The following is a 23,187-nucleotide window of genomic DNA, read 5'->3' as shown; positions in this document are numbered from 1 at the left end:
ATATGGGGTAAGGTACATATGGGGTAAGGTACATATGGGGTAAGATACATACGGGGCAAGGTACATATGGAGTAAGGTACATATGGGGTAAGGTACATATGGGGTAAGGTACATAGGCCTCAAGCAGACATGTATTGTATTGCTTTTACAGTGACTTCTGTGAACTGTCTAGGAAAGATGGGAAACCATAAACTCAAAGTGACAAATTAAAATGACATATACTGAATATTGAAGGACATACTCATTAATGGGAAGGTGGACTGCCTTCGAGCTCCTGTCAAAATGGACATAAAACCTACTATTACAATTTAGCTTAAAACAAATTCAATCAAAAAGATCATCATTAAACCAAAAGCGATGCTGATGAACAATAAATAGCCTACAAGTGAGGTTAATGCTTAATCCATTAACAGATTAACAATAAATAGCCTACAAATGCAGTTGATGCTTAATCCATTAACAGATTAACAATAAATAGCCTACAAGTGCAGTTGATGTATTAATAGATTATAGTTTTATTACAATATTATATTGTCTTTTTTTTGTACCTATTATCAAATCACTTGACAATCACTTCATATACAGACAGGAGTCCTCTCTCATCTTGGCCTCTTACACTACGAAATAACATTTCTTAATTTTGTTAGAATTGGCAAATTGTCATAACTTTACACACAAACATCTCAAGCCACCATAGTAGAGCTGAGCAAAAATGCAGGCTGGCATAGAGATAGGTTAATCATATCTGTATCTACAGTGCCAAGTTTGCACTTAAGCAAGAAGGAACAGATACTGTAGAAGGGTTGGAAGGAATTGTGGGAGGTGTAGTCTTGCTGTGGACAGCATTCACCTCAAGTTACCTCAATACAACAACAGATTTCTCAGTCGATATGTAACGCCATCACCAGCAACACGATAGCAGTAAAATGTGAACTGAAACGATCACTATATAAATATAAGACAATTGCTGCCCCTTGCATAACACAAAATGTTTTGAAATGTTTTTCCAAAATGATCATAATCAACCACCAGGTGAAGATGTTTACGTCACCTTGAAACTTAATTAATAATTGACTCTAGTCCATCGGTTTTCATGTTTACTGTTGCATTCCATTAAACTGACTTCATGGAGGCGGGCCTGGGCAAGACATAGACATGGATCTGAATTTTCCAGCAGCAGAAAGAGGAAGGAGAAATCAAAAGAAACTGCTGCGGTAGCACTGTTGAAGCAACAGGCTGGCTGTTGGTAACAAGGTTGGTTTAATGTTACAATAAGTTCCAGATATTACACAAAGTCAAGTCAAAGGATGACTTCAAAATGGCACCCTATTCCTTCTAGTCAAAAGTAATGTGCTATTTAGCTTAACATTTCTTCTCATACACATTGTAGCAGAATGAAAGCCCAGGGAGGACAGTGGCAGGCACAGCAGTATCTATTGAAACCTGATGATCAACAAATCTTTGGTCAAATGAAACGTGTCGTATTGCACTGTACAGTCTTGCGAAACCTCAGAGGCGAAATTAGTTTCACTTCATCTTTTTTGAAAAAGTGCTGTGTACACTCATGAACAATGTTCCCTCTAAGCTGCGCATGTGCAGCTCCCCGGGACTGATACGCAGAAGAAATATCAGCCCTGTGCGAGTCTGAACTTTACTCAACTTTCTAGAGTTTTGCCCGTTAGTTAACACTATCAGTGTTTCCCTTTACTGTGGGAATTGTGATCGAATGAACGCAATATCAGCCACTTTCAATACAACATACCGAAACAAAACAAACAGTGCAATACTTGCTATGCAAAACTAAATATATAAAATATTTTGTTGTAGGCAGAACGCATCAGAGTAGGATTCTATTGCATTGACAGGCAGACTTGTACTCTACACAGACCAGTGTGCCAATAACCAATCAGAGCTGCAGTAGGCCTATATACAAATAGACCATTGTCATCTGTGCCATTCACTTTGAACTGGACTGCTTTTACAGCATGAGCGGTTGTGAGTAGATCAAAGCAAGAACTATATGTAGCGACTTGTGCACATTTGTACATTTGTTCACTAGTTAGTGAGTTATTAGCCCAGTTATTGATAATTTGTAGTCAGAAATGTGGGAGGGGGGGGGGGGGGGGTGATTGCTTCCTACAAGAACACAAAACTTGTGCATTTCAGCCTTGAATACGCTAAGTAGCCAATAGGCAGAGGGTAGCATAATTTGTGTCATTCTCTGTCATAATGGTATGGGAATAATGATGCAAGTGGTTTCTTGCATCAAACAACACAACAACATTTTCAATCACCTCCTTGTCTGAAGGACAAGTGGATAAACAGGTTCATGTCAAGTCCTACATGTTTTTTTCAAAAGTCTCATGGAATGTAGACTTACATTGAACACCGCACATTGGCTGCTACTGTTGGCTGAATGATAGAACAGCTATTTCCATGTTATAATGTTATGGGATGCATTTTCTCCATTGTTTATTATGGTAGGCCACTCTGGTAGGCCTACATTATGATCAAATAGCCACAGTACCCTACTTGACCACTGTTAAAACTAACTTAAAGCAGGAACAGCCTGTAAACCTGCACCGGAAGTTGCAAAGAATTTTCACAGTATTCAAATTTGCTCTTAGCAGACCTGAGTTTTAACAATCATGCTGGTAGAATCTACAGTTTACCTACACCATGGCAACTCTGTATATAACAATTTATGTTAGGCTTTTAAACATAGGCTGTTAAAGAGTTATATCATTTGTAATCAACCACAGTGCTTAAAGGCTGGCATCCTCAGTAGATTATGAAGAAACAAATGCCTCAAATCAGAATGACCTGAGTGCCAAAGTGACTGTCACCGAACACTTAACAGGAAACAGTCCATCAAAGGACAGTGAAGGTGACAAGCTCCTTATTGATGGTCAAGGAAACAGCCCCTTCCAGAGACTGCCAGTTAACTAATCAGCTCCTGTCGCTGTTTAGACCTGGCAACAGGGAGACAGAGGGAGAGAGAGCAAAAGAGAGAAGGCGAGAGAGAGAGAAGGAGAATATGTTACAAAATAAAATAATAGAAAGTAAAAACAGGAGACACTTCACTAATCATTACAAGGAGCATGAGCAGCATGTAAACTACAAGATAACTAGAAGATAGAAGATAATCAATATAAAAAAAAAAATGAAGCTATGATGCTGAATAGCAAGAGAGCTATTATAAATACAGTAGATGTTGATACAATATGTTTTAGATAGATACAGTGGGGCAAAAAAGTATTTAGTCAGCCACCAATTGTGCAAGTTCCCCCACTTAAAAAGATGAGAGAGGCCTGTAATTTTCATCATAGGTACACTTCAACTATGACAGACAAAATGAGAAAAAAAAAATCCAGAAAATCACATTGTAGGATTTTTTATGAATTTATTTCCAAATTATGGTGGAAAATAAGTATTTTTGAAGTGTACCTATGATGGAAATTACAGGCCTCTCTCATCTTTTTAAGTGGGAGAACTTGCACAATTGGTGGCTGACTAAATATTTTTTTGCCCCACTGTATATTCATGAGATTTACAATATAAATATATTAATTGTAGATTGAACACGTGGATACAGTACCTCCTGCCTCAACATATTGATCATGCCTGGTATCTGGTTGGTGGCCACCTAAAAAAGAAAAATACTAAGTGAGAAGCTAATCTGTGACATATTGTGGAGGAATGTCATCTAACGTTTAAATCTCCAGAGGAGCATTGTCTTCTCCAAAGTTCAGTAGAATTAAGAGTTGGGCAGAAAGAGAAAAGTTAGTCAAGACAGCAAGTCTTTCCTCTCATTGCAGATAGGCCCATATTTCACCCAGCATTACATAATAGTATGACCCAAATAAATAATCTTCCTTCACTACAGCCATGCAGCTTAACTACCTTAATTAGAAAAGGGGTAAGTCAATTCTTAAGATTTCCCCATGAGAACAATGGTAAAGCAGAGCCATCATCATCGCCAACTGGTTTGGTAAACAATTAGTCATCCGGCCTCCATTTTCTACTCCACTTGTGACGGAAGAAACACTACCCTTTGACCTACATTCAATCACCCTAATAGTCATGTTTAATAGGAAAGCTAAGTCAGATACTGTGTGTACAGCATATCAGATATTACACAGGGACAGATACAGGGACGAACTGGGACAAGAAATCTAACAAACAGGCAATAATGTCTAACACACAGGCCCATGTTTGCCCCTGGAGGCCCCAACACCTGCCCTGGACTGATAGGACAGATACTGTATGTACAGCATATCAGACAATGTAAAGAAGGTATCTCCCTCTGAAGCAACAGTGAAGAGGAACTGATAGAGGATGTGGTTAGTGAGGAGATTTGGAAGGGTGAGAACAGACAGACATGTGTCCCGGGTGAGTGGCCACAGTTTCACAGTTTTACTGTCCAAGGCTGAGTGGCTAGTTTCACAAACCAAAATCATGTGAATGCTAGCCTGGTCAAATATCTGTTTGTACTACTCTTGCCAACTCCATAGCTCATTGTCAAGACAAAGATGTTAGGCATGACAATGAGTGACAAGGGGTTGGCATGATAGCCCAAACAGACTGGCACTCAGGATATGTGACTGCATTATGGAATGTTGTTTTTGCCTTGGAAAATGTAATCATTTTCACTTGTTGAGTTAAAATGTTGATCAAATATTCAAAATATGATGTTGGTCATTATAAAGTATATGTATTGCTTTTACAGTGACTTCTGTGAACTGTCTAGGAAAGATGGGAAACCATAAACTCAAAGTGACCAATTAAAATGACATATACTGAATATTGAAGGACATACTCATTAATGGGAAGGTGGACTGCCTTCGAGCTCCTGTCAAAATGGACATAAAACCTACTATTACAATTTAGCTTAAAACAAATTCAATCAAAAAGATCATCATTAAACCAAAAGCGATGCTGATGAACAATAAATAGCCTACAAGTGAGGTTAATGCTTAATCCATTAACAGATTAACAATAAATAGCCTACAAGTGAGGTTAATGCTTAATCCATTAATAGATTATAGTTTTATTACAATATTATACACTGAGTATACAAAACATCAAGGACACCTGCTCTTTCCATGAAATAGACTGACCAGGTGAATCCAGGTGAAAGCTATGATCCCTTATTAATTGATTGGCTGAGTTACCAGACAACATTACAGGTTGTGTAATCCCCCATGCAAGGCCAAAATGGATGACTGCCAGAGCATGCAGGCTTGGCAGAGACAGGGCCACTGTACAGGTTAATCTAGCACCAGCTAGCATGACAAACAGGTACATGATCAGGTACATGAGTATGACAATTAATGCACTTACGTTGGGCAGAACGCCTCTTAAAGAACAGCAGTGCAGCAAGGAGTCCAATGATCAGAGAGCCTATGACTGCAACCGGGGTTAGCCATTTGGTGGTGGAGACAATATCCAAGTGGTCACTTTTAATACCTGGACAGACAAAATGGACAGAAATTAGGAGTTACAAAATAAATAGGCAATTCATAAGAAGTCAAGAGAAAAAGCGTCACGACTTCCACGGAAGTCGGCCCTTCTCCTTGTTCGGGTGGTGTTCGGCGGTCGACGTCACCGGCTTTCTAGTCACTACCGATCCATTTTTCTGTTTTGTTTTGTTTTGTCTGATTACATACACACCTGTTTTACATTCCCTCCTTCTGTTCTGTCCGTGATTGTTTATGTCGTTAGTGGTTGTGTTCGTGTTAGAGTTTTGTTGTATTTTCCATTTTGGAATTTTGCTTTATTCTTTGAGTAAATTCAGTTGGATTACTCCATACCTGTGTCCTGCGCCTTACTCCGCTTTCACTCTGCACCCAATCGCTGACAGAATCACGGACCATTCAAATGGAGTCAGCAGGTACAGCCAGCCCTTCTCTTCCAGTAGAGGAGCGAGTTCAGCAGCACGCAACCATGTTAAACCGGCTAGGGACAGCCATGGATCGCGTGTTGTAAACTATGTACAGATGGGAGAGGAGGCTTTCCTGTCAACGCTACTACACCTCCACCCGAGCCTCAACCTACACCGATGTTCACCCCTTAGTCGTCAAGTCCCAGTGGAATTCGGCTCTTGCTCACAGGAGCGTATGACGGATCAGTTGCCGGGTGCCAGGGTATCCTACCCCCGCTGGAGCTCTACCTGGCAGCTGTTCAGCCGGCTCCTTCCGGACGTGAGAGAGTGGGCGCTCTCATCTCCTGCCTGACTGGAAAAGCCCTGTAGTGGGCCAACGCCATCTGAGGAAGGGAAGGTCCGACTCTGGATGACTACAGGACTTCTCCCGCCGCTTCCATCTGGGGAAGGGAAGGTCCGACTCTGGATGACTACAGGACTTCTCCCGCCGCTTCCATCTGGGGAAGGGAAGGTCCGACTCTGGATGACTACAGGACTTCTCCCGCCGCTTCCGGGCAGTTTTTGATCATCCACCTGAAGGGAGAGCGGCGGGAGAGAGATTGTTCCATCTGAGACAGGAGATGAGGAGCGCTCAAGAGTTCGCACTGAACTTCAGAACTCTGGCAGCTGGTGCGGGATGGAATGACCGGGCCCTGATCGACCACTACAGGTGTAGTTTACGTGAGGACGTTCGTAGGGAGCTAGCCTGCAGGGACACTACTCTCAACCTGGACCAGCTGGTGGACTTGTCTATCCGGCTGGATAACCTGTTGGCCTCCCGTGGACGTCTGGATCGGGGTCCGCCCGTAACATTACCAAGCACATTGGATCCCATACCTATGGAGTTAGGAGGGGCTGCTATGAGGGGGACCGGAGGGGGGACCATTCCCTGTACCAGTTGTGGCCGCAGAGGGCACACTGCTGGTCGGTACTGGGGTGGTTCTCCAGGAGGTCGAGGTAGCAGGCGGAGCACTGGTGGGTCATCCCAGGTGAGTAGGCACACAACTCACCCAGAGTCCCCTGTTGCACACGTGGTTACCTATAGAATTTCCTGAGTTCTCCCCACATTCCCAGCATAAGGCGCTAGTAGATTCAGGCGCAGCTGGGAACTTTATTGGCCGCTCCTTAGCACATAGATTAGGGATTCCTATTGTTCCTGTTGATGTTCCCTTCCCTGTACATGCCTTAGATAGTCGTCCTTTGGGGCCGGGGCTAATTGGGGAGGTCAAAGCGCCCATTGCTATGAGAACGCAGGGGGATCACGAGGAGAGAATTAGTATCTTCCTGATCGACTCTCCTGCGTTTCCTGTTGTATTGGGTCTTCCTTGGTTGGCCTCTCATTATCCTATTAATTCGTGGCAACAGAGGGCTCTCAAGGAATGGTCCTGTCAGTGTTCAGGTAGGTGTGTTGGTGTTTCCTTAGGTGCCACTACGGTGGAAAGTCCAAACCAGGTTTCCACCATGCACATTCCCCCCGAATATGCCGATTTGGCACTCGCCTTCTGTAAAAAGAAGGCGAATCAATTACCACCCCATCGACAGGGGGATTGTGCGATAGATCTCTTGGTAGATGCTGCACTTCCCAGGAGTCATGTGTATCCTCTGTCACAGGAGGAGACGGTGGCTATGGAGACATATGTCACCGAATCTCTGGGACAGGGATACATTCAACCTTCCATCTCACCTGTCTCCTCAAGTTTCTTTTTTGTGAAGAAAAAGGATGGAGGTTTGCGCCCGTGTATTGATTATCGAGGTTTAAATAAGATAAAGGTAAAATACAGTGTTTACACGGGGCGCGTTTCTTCACAAAATTGGCCCGCAGGAGCGCTTACAACCTGGTGCGTATCCGGGCAGGAGATGAGTGGAAGACAGCATTTAGCACCACTTCTGGGCATTATGAGTACCTCGTCATGCCGTACGGGTTAATGAATGCTCCATCAGTCTTCCAATCCTTTGTAGATTAGATTTTCAGGGACCTGCACGGGCAGGGTCTAGTGGTGTATATAGATGACATTCTAATATACTCCGCTACACACGCCGAGCATGTGTCCCTGGTACGCAGGGTGCTTGGTAGACTGTTGGAACATGACCTGTACGTCAAGGCTGAGAAATGTCTGTTCTTCCAACAGTCCATCTCCTTCCTAGGGTACCGCTTTTCAGCGTCAGGGTAAGAGATGGCGAATGACCGCATTTCAGCCCTGTGTAATTGGCCAACTCCAACCACGGTAAAGGAGGTGCAGCGGTTTTTAGGGTTTGCCAACTACTACCGGAGATTTATCCGGGGTTTTGGTCAGGTAGTGGCTCCCATTACCTCACTGCTGAAGGGGGGACCGGTGCGACTGCAGTGGACAGCAGGGGCGGACAGGGCTTTTGGTCACCTGAAGGCTCTGTTTACCTCGGCTCCAGTGCTGGCTCATCCTGATCCCTCCTTAGCGTTCATAGTTGTGGTGGACGCGTCCGAGGCAGGGATAGGGGCTGTGCTGTCTCAGCGCTCGGGTACGCCACTAAAGCTCCGCCCCTGTGCATTATTTTTGAAGAAGCTCAGCCCGGCGGAGCGAAACTATGATGTGGGGGACCTGGAGTTGTTAGCTGTTGTCATGGCTCTGAAAGCGTGGAGACATTGGCTTGAGGGGGCTAGACACCCTTTTCTCATTTGGACTGACCACCACAATCTTAAGTACATTTGAGCAGCGAGGAGACCGAACCCTCGTCAGGCAAGGTGGGCCATGTTTTTTACCCGTTTTGTTTTCACCCTTTCCTACAAACCAGGTTCCCAGAACGTTAAGGCAGACGCACTGTCCCGGCTGTATGATACAGAGGAGCGGTCCACGGATCCCACTCCCATAATTCCAGCTTCTCGCCTGGTGGCACCGGTGGTATGGGAGGTGGACACGGACATCGAGCGGGCGTCACGTGCAGAGCCCACTCCCCCAAGTGTCCAGCTGGGCGTCTGTACATTTCCGTTTGATGTCCGCGATCGTTTGATCTGTTGGGCTCACACGTCACCCTCCTCTGGTCATCCTGGCATCGGTCGGACGGTGCGCTGCCTTGCTGGGAAGTACTGGTGGCCCACTTTAGCTAAGGACATGAGGGTGTATGTGTCCTCCTGTTCGGCATGCGCACAGTGCAAGGCACCTAGACACCTGCCCAGAGGGAAATTACAACCCCTTCCCGTTCCACAACGATCATGGTCACACCTATCCGTGGATTTCGTGATGGATCTTCCCCTGTCGCAGGGTAACACCACGATTCTGGTCGTCTTTGCCCGGTCTCCCTACCGCTCTACAGACTGCGGAGGCCCTTTTCACCCACGTATTCCGGCACTACAGGGTGCCTGAGGATATAGTTTCTGATCGGGGTCCCCAATTCACGTCTAGAGTATGGAGGTCGTTTATGGAACGCCTGGGGGTCTCAGTCAGCCTTACCTCAGGTTTTCACCCCGAGAGTAACGGGCAGGTGGAAAGAGTCAACCAGGATGTGGGTAGGTTTCTGCGGTCCTATTGCCAGGACCGGCCGAGGGAGTGGGCGATTTACATCCCCTGGGCGGAGATGGCCCAAAACTCCCTCCGCCAATCCTCTACCAACCTATCACCATTTCAATGTGTGCTGGGTTATCAGCCGGTCCTGGCACCATGGCATCAGAGCAAGATCGAGGCTCCTGCGGTGGATGAATGGTTTCGGCACTCAGAGGAGACATGGAACGCTGCCCATGTGCGGCTACAACGGACCGTCAGGAGGCAAAATGCGAGTGCTGACCGCTACCGCAGTGAGGCCCCGGTGTATGCACCGGGGGATCAGGTCTGGCTCTCGACCCGAAACCTGCCCTTTCACCTGCCCTGCCAGAAGCTGGGTCCGCGGTTTGTGGGTCCATTTAAAGTCCTGAGGAGACTGAACAAGGTTTGTTATAGGTTACAACTCCCCCTGATTATCACATTAACCCCACGTTCCATGTGTCTCTCCTCAGGCCGGTGGAGGCTGGTCCGCTCCAGCAGTCTGAGGTGCGGGAGGTTCCTCAGCCCCCTCTGGACATCGAGGGGTTCCCGGCATATACCGTACGAGCCACCATGGACTCAAGGCGTCGGGCGAGGGGCCTCAGTACCTGGTGGATGACATCCTAGATCCCTCATCACTACACGAGTTTCACTGTCTCCACCCGGATCGCCCTGCGTCCCGTCCTCCTGGTCGTCCCCGAGGCCGGTGTCGGCGCGCTCCTGGAGCCGCGCGTCAAGGGGGGGGGGGGGGTATTGTCACGACTTTCGCCGAAGTCGGCTCTTCTCCTTGTTCGGGTGGTGTTCAGCGGTCAACGTCACCGGCTTTCTAGTCACTACCAATCCATTTTTCTGTTTCGTTTTGTTTTGTCTGATTACATACACACCTGTTTTACACTCCCTCATTACATTCCCTATTTAACCATCTGACACACATTTCTGTTCTGTCCGTGATTGTTTATGTCGTTAGTGGTTGTGTTCGTGTTAGAGTTTTGTTGTATGTTCCATTTTGGAATTTTGCTTTATTATTTGAGTAAATACAGTTGGATTACTCCATACCTGTGTCCTGCGCCTGACTCCGCTTTCACTCTGCACCCAATCGCTGACAAAAAGGTTAGTTGTGCTTGGGTCAATGTCAGTATCAGGGCATTTCACACACACAGACTTGAGCTCTGTTCAAATCTGCATGCATCTTAATAACCTTTTACTGCAGTGAGCTAAATCAAGGTCACACAGAGAGATTATTAGTCTTAAACAAATCTTGAAGACTGAAATATAACAAAACCCTTTTGACATAGAGACACCGGATTTGTTAAAAAAAAATACAAAAGAAAGGATAATAACATTCCACCCATGAGGCCAGAGAGGGCCCTTTTGGTCATTGACTGCAAGACTGGGCTACTTTACTTCCCATTGCTAAGAACAATTTGTTTTGGCATTAGATGCAAGAACAACAGCTGGATGACCGGAAAAGGAGTTACTCTTGGTTCGTTCAGCCATTCCTATGGTGAAAAAGAATGGGGAAAGAATATGGTTTTGAGATAAATGCCGAAAATAAGGTCAGAGGTTAACAAAGGTTTTGGAGATTTTATACATTTTGTTCTATGAGATACTATCAGTCAGTTAACACGACCTTTATGATTTATTAAGCCTTTTTGTGCTTTATTAAATTACATAAAGGCTTCAAAATTCACAAAAAGTTATGCTAACTGATGAAGATTCTCTCGTAGAACAAAACATATAAGATCTCCTAAGCCTATGCTTATCACAGACCTTATTTTTGGCGTTTATCCAAAAACTCTACAAAAACTCCATTCATTTCCCCATAGGTTTCGTCCAACAAACCATTGGGGGAGTTAGTGACTACAAAAAGATGCCATTACTATTGCTATCTATTTTTTCTTACCCAAATCAAGACAAGCATTTGTATTTTTTCCAGTTTCAAGGAAGATGTTCAGTCAGATTTGGGAGCATGTTACGGCCTGACCTACTCCACTCCTCAGTGACATGTTGTTCTCTCATTATAAGGCTGACTTTTATTGCGTTCAGAAATGTGATAAAGATGTCGTTAAAAGGCCTATGTTAATAAAGTAGACTAGATTAAGGCTGAATTGTTTTACAATTATCAGGGTCAGGATGAGGGAATTACGAGAGACTGGCAGGTTTTGGACTTGACCCTGCTTTTACAAAGGGTGACATCACCAACATATTCATACCCATAGGTAGCAGGCACGGCAGCACGTACCTAAGTCTCGCGACGCAAACTGGATTACAAATGACGCCATCCCCTCCTCTGCACCATTGACATTGAGCACTTTGCACGTGTAGTTTGTGTAACTGGATGTGGCCTTCAGCACTGTGAATTTACTGGAGAGGCTGAACAGTCCATTGTCCATCTCTTTGGCCACCAGTTCAGCACTGCGCGTCCAATTGGTGCCGAACTCGTCAAACCACCAGATCAACCCTGTCTGGTGCCCGCCTGTAGAGTTGCAGAAAATGGTCACATCTGTGTTCTCTTTGATGTTGGTCTCAGGGATGGAGCTCATGGTTGGAGTCTTGTACTTAGCTGGAAGAGAGAGAGAGGGAGGGAAAAATATATTATACATGCGGTTGATATACGCTAGTAGTTAGTTAAACAACGTCAGTGGGTAAACATTGTCTAGACGGACTTTGCACCTTTTCAACGACAATCCAATGGTTATAACTTGGAATGAGATTACCGTAGGAGTGATTTTAATAAACTGGAATTACCTGTCTTCTATCTCTATGACATCTTCTAATTTGGTCTGAGTACACTGTGATTGCATACCAATGGCAGAAAGAAAATGTGGAGGCTAGTTTTGGAAATTTCCACTGGTGCCATTTGAGCATTTGTCATTCTGAAACAAAAAGTTAACAAAGCTCCTGCTGTGCTGTCCCATCACACACTTACAAATAGATCTGAACTCCTCTAGTACATCCTTGCCTGTTTGTTTGTGTGTGTGTGTGTGACAACATTGAAAGTTGAATAGAACTTCCTTCCAAAGCATTTTCAGCGTATGGGCATCATAACCTATGAGCCGAGACACATTTAAAAAACATGTTGCCTATTCTTCTATTGCCCTCCAAGCTTGGCTGAATATCTCACATATTTAGTTTGCTCCTTTCATGAACCTGTGTTGACAAATGTGTATATTTTCCTAAAATCACACTTGGTTGAACTGTTGACAGTCTACGACTCACCTGTGACACTGAGGCTGATTGTAGCTGTGGCAATCCCAACATCTGTGGTCACCATGCATTCATACTCCCCCTTGTCGGCCATCTTGGTATTTGTCAACAACAAGGACACATTCATATTCTTCTTGTTCCAGGATGGCTCAGCAAATTTAAACCCAGGGGTTAGCTCCCTTTTCTCTTTATGGTATTCCAACAAATTAGCATCAGCTTTAGCAGCAGCTCCCATTCTCTTCCAGGTCACCGTTATGATGGTCACATCCACAACCACAGGTTTGACAATGCACCCTAGAATTAACTGCTGACCATAAACCCCATGGTATTCTGTTTTACACTCCAGTTTGACAAATGCTGTTAGTAAAATAACAGAGAAAAAAAATGTACATTAATACAAGAGAGAATTCATGTTATAGTAGTCAGTTTTATCATGTGGCCAATCTTATTGAACTTTTGGTTAAAAAAAACTAAAAAAACAATATACAGTTCTCCCAAACCACAGAGAAAGGTAACCAGCTGAAAGCTATTTTTGTATATAACAATTATTATGGCATTCATGGCACTACTTACACTCAGAGGAATATCCAGTGCTGATACAGGCTAAATGGATCGCAAAAAACAGCAAGGAGGTAGCTGAAGTCATCTCTGGATTCCTGAGTAGGAAGAGAGAAATGTACAATGACAAAACTTGTCACAACAGTATGGGGTAAGTCTATAGACCGCATGAGGTAGCTTTATACACTGTCTGTCACACAACATGACTCCGGACTGCAAAAAAAGCAATAGGAAGCAGCTCCCTCGCTGAGGCTAGTCAGAGTCTTCACAAGGACCCAGTCTACCACCGCTGAGGCTAGTCAGAGTCTTCACAAGGACCCAGTCTACCACCGCTGAGGCTAGTCAGAGTCTTCACAAGGACCCAGTCTACCACCGCTGAGGCTAGTCAGAGTCTTCACAAGGACCCAGTCTACCACCGCTGAGGCTAGTCAGAGTCTTCACAAGGACCCAGTCTACCACCGCTGAGGCTAGTCAGAGTCTTCACAAGGACCCAGTCTACCACCGCTGAGGCTAGTCAGAGTCTTCACAAGGACCCAGTCTACCACCGCTGAGGCTAGTCAGAGTCTTCGCAAGGACCCAGTCTACCACCGCTGAGGCTAGTCAGAGTCTTCACAAGGACCCAGTCTACCACCGCTGAGGCTAGTCAGAGTCTTCACAAGGACCCAGTCTACCACCACCAGGGCAGAGCATCTACCAGTCATCCGAATGTACGTTTAAATTCAGCTTGTAATAGATACTTTTGTCAGATTAAGCCTCACTTTAAAATGTTGGTTGTTGATTCATATGTGTTGTTGTTTTGATGGCTGTGGCATTTTTATTGTGATTACACACTAATGGTTCTTGTGTTCTTTTAATGTAATAGATGTATCAAGGGATGACACAGAGACCTCTGGCTCTGAGCAGGACAGTGAGCCAGAGCTGCCAGGAGGTGTCATCGAGCCCCTCCCTACTGCATCAAACACCAGATATGTTGTTCCAAAAAAGGATCCAACGGTAGGCCAGGCCTATACTTTAAACTACGCATTTTAGCTAGCAGCTGTTAGTATCTCATCTTGTGGCTCCCTTAATTATACATTTCCATAGAGACATGACACATTATTTCATGTGTATTTCAGACATTTCAAGTTCCAGAGAAGAGGGTCCTGTACAGCCGTGTTTGAAAACATTTCCCAGAACTCAGCATGGTACTAGGAAAAGGGCTTTCAACAGCTCCTGGTTTTATGACAATTCATGGATTGAATATTCTGTAAATCAAGATTTTATTTATTGTTTCGCCTGTAGGCAGTTTTTCTTTGCCCAATGCACCTGAATCTGGCTTCACATCACTGTCAGGTTTTTGTAACTGGAAAAAGGTGCTGTTTAAAGATTCTGGGTTTAAGCGCCATTCGAAGGCATATCAATGCTATGTATGCTTGGAATCAGTATAAAAGGGTTATTGACAGCAACTCATCAATGTTAGATGTCATAAATGAGGGCGGAAAAAGAAAGTGGAGGAAAACTGTGCTTACATTAAAACAACTGCAGATGTGCTCCTATTAACTGCCACTCAAAACATAGCGGAGAGAGGTCATCGAGAGTCTGACTCTCACAACAAGGGTAATGTTTTGACAATCTTAGAAGAAATAGCAAAGCATGACCCTCTCATAGAGAAAAGGATGAATGCATGTGGCAATGCTAAGTACACAAGCCACCAAATCCAGAAGGAAGTTCTCGAGGGCTGAGCTGAGATGGTACAAAGTGAAGTAATGAGAGAAGTAAAAGAAATTGAAGTTTTTAGTGTAACTGCAGATGAAACCAAAGATTTGGAGAAAAAAAGAAAAAATGTCTTTAGTTGTGAGATCTATTACAACGGGGCCATCCACAAAAGCTTTTTACACTTTCAGTCAGCTGAAAGCTTAGATGCAGCAGGTCTCACAAAAATGATAATTGATTGCCTTGAAAAACATGGTCTGGACTACAGAAATGATCTTGTGGGGAAAGGCTATGATGGTGCATCCGTCATGAGCGGAAAGCATTCTGGTGTGTCTGCACGGATTAAAAACAGTGCAAGATTTGCATTTTGTGTGCACTGTAATGCACATGGTTTACATTTGGTTCTTGTAAATGCTGTAAAATCAGTGCCTGAGGCAGTTAGTTTTTGCTCTCCTGCAGAAGCTTTAGAACTTTGTATCTGGCTCGTACGTTCATCTCAAGTGGCTTGCAGTTCAGAAAGAGCTTTATCCACAGCAGCAGCCCAAGGAACTACAGATAATTACAGATGTAAGGTGGGCATGCAGATACATGACATGCCGTAATCTGAGGGACAGGCTTCCAGTAGTTCTGAGAGTGCTACAGGATATCACACTTGAAAATAGTGGTGATAGATCACTGGAGGCAAGGAGCCTTCTTTCTCAGATTGATTTACATGTCATAGGGCTTTTGGTTTCCTTTTGTAAAGTGCTTGGTGATGCCAAATGTCTTTCTGACATGCTCCAATCAAGCTCTCTTGACCCAGCAAGGGCTGTGGATCTAGTAGGTGCCCTTACAGACACATTACAGGACTACAGAAGTGAGGGTTATTTTGGAGAACTATGGAAAGAGGTTGAAGAGATGGCAGAGCACTGCAAAACAAGTGTACAAACAGTGTGTAAAAGACAGCCTAAAACAAGCTTACGATTTCATGACTCATTGATGATGAGCACCGTATGACAGAACAAAGTGATGGTGAGAGCTTCCAAAGAGCTATCTTTTATCAGGTGCTCGACAGTCTCACAGCTGAACTGCAGAGGCGTTTTTCAAAGAAGAATTGCAAGATAATGCAACGGGTCCAGTCTCTCAACCCAAAGAGTACAACATTCTTGAATGAGGAGCCTCTGTTTGCCTTTGAGTCAGATTTAGAGGACCTCAAACATGAGGTTCATCAAACCAAGCGGCTTCTTGACAGGAGAGAGAAAAGTGGAAGAGACAGACCGTCTACTCTCCTTGACTTTGTTGTGTTTCTAGAACCTTCTATGAGTGTCGTGGAGGATCGTTACAAAATATAACACTTACAAGAACTTGTGAATTCAATATAGGCTTTTAGTACAAACATATCAGAAGCCTAGATGGTCCGCGGAACACACACTTTTCCAGAGCACTGGCTCTGATTCATACACATACAACATATGAGTCCATCCCACATGGAAATGAAGTTACTTCCCTCAGTCCATCTGCCACCATTATCTTTCAATCTGTGCTTCCTGCTTGTTCACGCCCAATAACGCCCATATCTGCTTTCAGTCAAGTTATAATGGTGACAGGACCTCTTCATGTCCCAAAAATAATACATGCCCATCTTAACCTATGGGCCCCAAACCTCTTGCACTTAGCCATCCCGGATCCGGGATCGTGAATACAGCCTCAAGCTCATTACCATAACGCAACGTTAACTATTCATGAAAATCGCAAATGAAATGAAATAAATATGCTAGCTCTCAAGCTTAGCCTTTTGTTAACAACACTGTCATCTCAGATTTTCAAAATATGCTTCTCAACCATAGGAAAACAAGCATTTGTGTAACAGTATTCATAGCTAGCGTAGCATTTAGCGTTAGCATTCAGCAGGCAACATTTTCACAAAAACCAGAAAAGCATTCAAATAAAATAATTTACCTTTGAAGAACTTCAGATGTTTTCAATGAGGAGACTCTGTTAGATAGCAAATGTTCAGTTTTTCCTGAAAGATTATTTGTTTAGGAGAAATCGCTCCGTTTGGTGCGTCACGTTTGGCTACCAAAAAACCCCGAAAATTCTGTCATCAAAACGCTGAACTTTTTTCCAAATTAACTAATATCGACTGAAACATGGCAAACATTGTTTAGAATCAATCCTCAAGGTGTTTTTCACATATCTCTTCGATGATATATCGTTCGTGGAAGTGCGCTTTCTCTCCTGAATCCCAGGAGAAAATGCCTGCAGCTGAAGATTACGCACGAATTTAGACAAAGGACACCGGGCGGACCCCTGGAAAATGTAGTCTCTTATGGCCAATCTTCCAATGATATGCCTACAAATACGTCACAATGCTGCAGACACCTTGAAGAAACGACAGAAAGGGCAGGCTCATTCCTGGCGCATTCACAGCCATATAAGGAGACAATGATAAACAGAGCCTCAAAAATTCTGCTAATTTCCTGTTTGAAGTTTCATCTTGGTTTCGCCTGTAGCATGAGTTCTGTGGCACTCACAGATAATATATTTGCAGTTTTGGAAACGTCAGACTGTTTTCTTTCCAACGTTGTCAATTATATGCATAGTCGAGCATCTTTTCGTGACAAAATATTGCGCTTAAAATGGGCACGTTTTTTTATCCAATAATGAAATAGCGCCCCCATAGATTCAACAGGTTAAGTTCAGCTTGGTGTGTTCTTTTGGTATGTCTGTCCTTATTAGGACTCATAGACTATGTGTCTCTTCTCTTCATGTCCTAAAAATATATGCCCTATGTCTATAGTCCATCCGTTGGTCATTTGGTTGACCCCCTCTGACTGTGACTGTGTGTCCCTCTGACCTCGGTATGTCCATGCTCTCACGGCCTTACTTTGGTTTCCTGTCCTATACAATAGACAATGCATTTGACCAGAATGGCAAATGCACTCTAAGTGTATCTTTCTCTTGTGGTACAGTATTATGTTTCTCCCTATATGTACATCTTGCTCCCACATGAGCTATTTCGACTTTGTAAGATTTCTGTTTCTTACACCAGTCAGCAGTGCTTCTTGCGAGAGAAGGTTCTCAGCTTTAAAATGGATTAAAACCCACCTTAGGACAACAATGGTTGATGACAGGTTAAGTCACCTCGGAATCCTCAGTGTTGAGTCAAGGTGAGTACGCTCCCTCAACATGGATGAGTTTGTGAAACATTTTGCCAGTTCTCACCAGAACCGCAAAATTATGCTGTTTTAAATCTACCTAGAATAATTTGGCACTTAGATGGTCCCTCTGGTCATGATTAAATCCTGCACTGTGTACTAGCTAGTACACTGCCATTCTAAAATGATAAATCCAAAGGGTATCATGTCACAGAGATTTAATGTGGTCCTGATTAGGCCAATTCCAAAACGTGTCTTTGATATTAGTTAACATAATATATATTAGCATAAATATGATACTGCACGTTTGTAATATTGATGGAAACCAAAATGATTTTCATTTTTCAAGTCCATTTCTGCTTGATACCTGGTATGTCAAATTGCAGTGTGTTTTTTTGTAAATTTCCTTTTTTGTAAATAAACTATGCAATTTATTTAACACAAATGCTATCTTATCTCCTTGGTGCTTTATTTTCTGAAAATATTTTGGATGTTTAACCTCTCTGCGCACGGAACCCGGTAGGTAGGATGAAATTCGACAACATACGGTGATCGCTACATAAATAGTCATATTAAACATTCATGAAAATACAAGTGTCTCACATGTTTCGAAAGCCTAGAATCTTGCTAATCCAACTGCGTTGTCAGATTTAAAAAAGGATTTACAGCGAAATAATACGATGCGATTATCTGAGGATAGAGCCCCATAAAAAAACAACTATTTCAACCAGCACAGGCGTAACAAAATCAAACTGCAATAAAATAAATTTTTACCTTTGACGATCTTCCTCTGTTTGCAATCCCAATGCTCATTGTTACACAATGAATGTTTTTTTGTTTGATAAAATCAATTTTTATAGCCTAACACGAAACATTTTGTGAACCGCTTGTGTCGTGAATTCCGTCTCATTCAATTTTCGACGACACATTCGAGGTAAATACACACACAGAACGTGACTTTTCCAGTCATGTTTGGTTTCATTGCAATCAACTGGTTTGTTTGTAACACAACCAAACCTGATGGGTCATTTCGCGGGACGTATTGACTGAAAGAAACCAATTTGAAGACAACAAGTAATGACATCATTGTGCACCAATGATTTGCCCGCTGTTTCGTTGATTGACTGTATTTCAACCCAATGACCACTGATCGTCTTGAAATCTAGCTGGGTAGATAGCCAATGAGCTGAGGTAAACGGCAATATGTAATGTTTATGTGTTGGAAGACCAACCAATGTAGTAAACTCCGGCGTAAAGAGGTTCATTCGCCATTGACGATTCATACCGGAAGGAGCAACGCATGTTGCGCACAGCATTGTTTTGGTAAAGCGCATATTCCGCTGTTTATATATCAATCAGTATGGCGACTAAGTCAGGAAAAGCTCAATCTAAGTCTAGATATACAGATGTACACACCATTTTAGAAGAAATTGATCGAGTACGATTAATTTAGCGATTCCCAAATGGAGGAATATTTTTTTAATGGAGAGGACATTGTTTTGGACTGGTAAGTTCTTCTCATGCTAATGCCGTTGTTTGAAATGAATAATATAAAATATTATTTGTGAAATGAAATAGCCTATTTGAGGCTGTTGAGGGGAGGGCAGGCCCACAACAATGGCCAAAGTGAAATGGAGACAGTAGATACAGCTGGTCTGTCATAATATAATAGAGACAGTAGATCTAGCTGAAATGTCATAATATAAATGAGACAGTAGATCTAGCAGATCTATAATAATATATTCAACCATGTTCCCTGTACTCTACATATATCTGTTTATTATACCTGTTGATACAGGGCTCATATGTGAAACTATTCTAAATGAAAATTTTCTTTCACAGTGACACTGACTCCGAATGGGAGCCCCCAGTGTCAAGGTGTCCATCCCCCACTGAAGCTGGTTCATCCAGCTCCTGCCACAAGTGGTGTTCATCTGCCCAAATGTATTTCTTCAGGCATGTACAGTGTGTGTGTGAGTGAGTGAGTGAGTGAGTGAGTGAGTGAGTGAGTGAGTGAGTGAGTGAGTGAGTGAGTGAGTGAGTGAGTGAGTGAGTGAGTGAGTGAGTGAGTGAGTGAGTGAGTGAGTGAGTGAGTGAGTGAGTGAGTGAGTGAGTGAGAGAGAGAGAGAGAGAGAGAGAGAAATTGAGCTGCAGTTCTGAGGTAGAGACACTGACTATTCATAGTATGTTAAAGAATTCTAGTGAAGTAACCCTTTTGGACCACACTATCTGCCACATTGAAGAACTCTGGGTGAAGTGAATTATCACTTCTACCTCTAACCAGAAATCATAGGATTCATTCACGCTCCTTAGACGCCAGGTTAGGGTTACACACGCATTTTCTGTCATGGTCTATGGACCTCCTGAAGCAGCCTTGGCCACACCATGTAGAAAACTCTAGTTCCGCCACTGTTTGTAAAGTCATGGAAATTTGTTTCATAATTGTTGTTAACGTAATTCATGAAAGCACACATTTAAATATGATCAATCAATTAAAAAACAACATATCAGCCATTATCGGATTGACCCTTCATTGCATGTCTGTGGTGCTGTGTGTGTGCCAGTGTGAGTGGTCCATTGCCCGAGGAGAGAGAGCGAGACATTTCAGCAGCAGGTATAACATAATGACAGATGAACTAGATCACCAATTTAAAACATAACTGCTACAAGTTATCTCGCTAGTTAACTACAGCTATCTAAGCATTAATTCCGTTGTTGCCTTTCCACCTGCACTAAAGAGCCTAAATAGATCTGCACTGTTGGAAAATGGGAATTAAACAGTAGCCATGTAATTGCGACAACGTAAAACAATATTTGAAGAATAGCCTAATTGACAAATAACTTGCTGTGCATAGATCTCCCCCGAAACATGAATATTTATGCCGTATATATAAACATGTCTAGTTAGATACCTTTGAAGTAGCATACCTTATCCATTTGATCCCTGATTTATTGAATGAGGGAATTATTTTATAAAGACAAAAGTATTTGGTTGTAATGTTGAAAAAGCCAGGAGCTCTCCAGATGGAGGGTTAACCACATGTTGACATGTGATTGACAGTGCAGTTCTATGCGGGGGGCTAAGTGCCTTGATCAAGGACACAACGGCAGGAGGTGGTAGGTCTACATGGGATCAGACACAGCAGCTTTCCAGTGTCAATATTTCTTATTTTTTTCATGTAGGCTATAATAACAGTCTTGGAAATTTGGTTAAAATTCATGGAGAAATCATGGGAAATGTGTATAAACCGTTAACAGTGAATGATCAGAGGTCTCTATCGCATAATGTAATTTGTGAATTTCAGTGAACATAGTCTAATGGACCGACTTGTAAAAAGACAGCTCCTGCACTTCTTCCATCCCAAGTCAACCATTGGTCTTAACTCAGTTCAGTGTGAATAAGAGCCTCACATAGGCAACAGTCCCCTATTAAGCTATCTATTTGTCACCTCCCATCTGGATTGTCAACATGCCTGTTTCAACTATTTCTTCGGCAGACAAATGCAATAAAATGTGAACATTATACAAATAGACAAAAGAGCATAACACTCACTGAAGGAAACACATTATATTATTAAGGAAACAATGTGTGGGAGAATTAATTAAAGTTGCCACCAAAGCTGTTGGAGTTATTCTCCCCCACAATATCCTCATTGCTTCTAGAGCCAATGCAGCTGAAGAATAGGGATAAACAGCTGCAATGCGAGAATAAGGGATTTTCTTTTCTCCCTAGTGAGGGCTACTGGAGGGACCTTTCACAGAAAAATGCATAAAATAGGCCTACGGATGCTAAAATGTATGCAATAATCGAGAAACAAATGTGCAGTACCCTTGTTTGTTTTAGCAGTCTTTGTACTCCACCTGGTCTTTGATAGTATATATTTTTTTTTTAATATATATAGAGTGTACTGCCTTGCACCTTTGCGTTCCCAGATGGTTGTGATGCAATTATCAATTCCTTTTTTAATAAATGAGACATTGTATGGGTGTAATGTTAATAGAAAAATACATTTAGCAGTAGAATCCCAGTAGAGCTCAGGTAAAGGGGAAGTAAAGGAGAAGGAAGTTCTATAACTATAATTCAGTTTATGGACTCGGCATTTCACCTGGTTGTGGTTTGGGGACAAAAACGAACAAGCAATTCCATATAGTATACTTGACATGTGGAGAAAGCGCCAAAATGTATGATAACACAAAAGGACTCCGAACTTTCTCTTTTACTATGCAAATAGATAAGAGGTGGTGTAGCCTGTTCGACTAGGGAAAGTCCACCATGTATTTTGAGGGTAGCCCAAAGCAAAGAAACATTACTAGTAACGGTACCTCACAAATCTAACCCTCGTGAAACATAGCCTAACGTTACCCATAATGGTTTTGAGTAGCCACTGTCAGTTGCATATAACTCACAACAACCCGCATGCAGGCAACCTAGTTTTTCTCAGGGTCAACTTTTAAAAAGTTGCACATACGAATAATTGTGTCTCGAAGACACTAACATTTATTTTTCAAATGTATAAAACAAGATCAATAAGCAACAATTAAGAATATGTATTCAGAAAAACATAACATAGTCTACAGACACGGAAAACGTAAAAATCTTACCTCGCAAACAGTACAGGCTGTTGACGTTTAGAAGGTGTCGAAAGATCTGATAACGATCGCAAAATCGTCCGGCAACAGGCTGTTTGGCTACTTTCGGTTTCGCTATTACTACGGTGACGTATCAATTATTCAGAAAGTATTCACACCCCTTTAATTTCTTCGCATTTTGTTGTGTTACAGTCTGAATTTAAAATGGATCAAATCTGGGTTTTTTTTTTTGGGGGGGGGGGGGCACTGGCCAACAGGGCAGCAGGGTACTAGTAACCGAAAGGTTGCAAATTCAAATCACCCAGCTGACAAGGTACAAATCTGTCGTTCTGCCCCTGAACAGGCAGTTAACCCACTGTTCCTAGGCAATCATTGAAAATAAGAATTTGTTCTTAACTGACTTGCCTAGTTAAATAAATATTTTAAAAACACACAAATCACCATAATGTCAAAGTGGAATTATATTTTTCGAAATGTTGACAAATTAATAAAAAATGAAAAGCTGAAATGTCTTGAGTCAATAAGTGTTCAACCCCTTTGTTAAGGCAAGCTTAAATACACCCAGGAGTAAAAATGTGCTTAACAAGTC

At 42.8% G+C, this 23,187-nt stretch overlaps 1 protein-coding gene across 2 annotated transcripts; it reads right to left on the bottom strand.

Moving 5' to 3' along the window:
* Positions 1-491: 491 nt before the first annotated feature.
* On the bottom strand, positions 492-22,957 carry LOC110493561 (uncharacterized). 2 transcript variants are annotated; one of them, XM_036949491.2, is made up of 8 exons: positions 22,611-22,957; positions 13,195-13,277; positions 12,634-12,978; positions 11,657-11,977; positions 5,344-5,469; positions 4,820-4,852; positions 3,599-3,646; positions 492-2,972 (listed from the first exon to the last, which is right to left on the bottom strand). In XM_036949491.2, exons 2-8 carry the CDS (start codon positions 13,265-13,267, stop codon positions 2,950-2,952), a joined length of 969 nt encoding a protein of 322 aa, XP_036805386.2. In that variant the 5' UTR covers positions 13,268-13,277; positions 22,611-22,957; the 3' UTR covers positions 492-2,949. The 2 variants fall into 2 exon arrangements, with proteins under 2 accessions (XP_036805386.2, XP_090060779.1); XM_090204653.1 differs by lacking the exon at positions 4,820-4,852.
* Between the last annotated feature and the right edge of the window lie 230 nt (positions 22,958-23,187).

Source organism: Oncorhynchus mykiss, chromosome 17 (assembly GCF_057628025.1).
Source record: "Oncorhynchus mykiss isolate SJ-2025 chromosome 17, ASM5762802v1, whole genome shotgun sequence".
Lineage (NCBI taxonomy): Eukaryota > Metazoa > Chordata > Actinopteri > Salmoniformes > Salmonidae > Oncorhynchus > Oncorhynchus mykiss.
The sequence above is the reverse complement of the archived record's forward strand: the minus strand, read 5'-3'. Positions and strand labels throughout refer to the sequence as shown.

Bases quoted from the DNA above. Each gene is read 5' to 3' on its own strand.
- LOC110493561 (XM_036949491.2), bottom strand. From the start codon at position 13,267: ATGACTTCAGCTACCTCCTTGCTGTTTTTTGCGATCCATTTAGCCTGT. The intron at 5,470-11,656 runs GTACGTGCTGCC...TTGTCTGTCCAG, and splicing joins GTTTGCGTCGCGAGACTTAG to GTATTAAAAGTGACCACTTG. The intron at 3,647-4,819 runs GTATGTCCTTCA...TTTCTTTTTTAG, and splicing joins GTCCACCTTCCCATTAATGA to GTGGCCACCAACCAGATACC.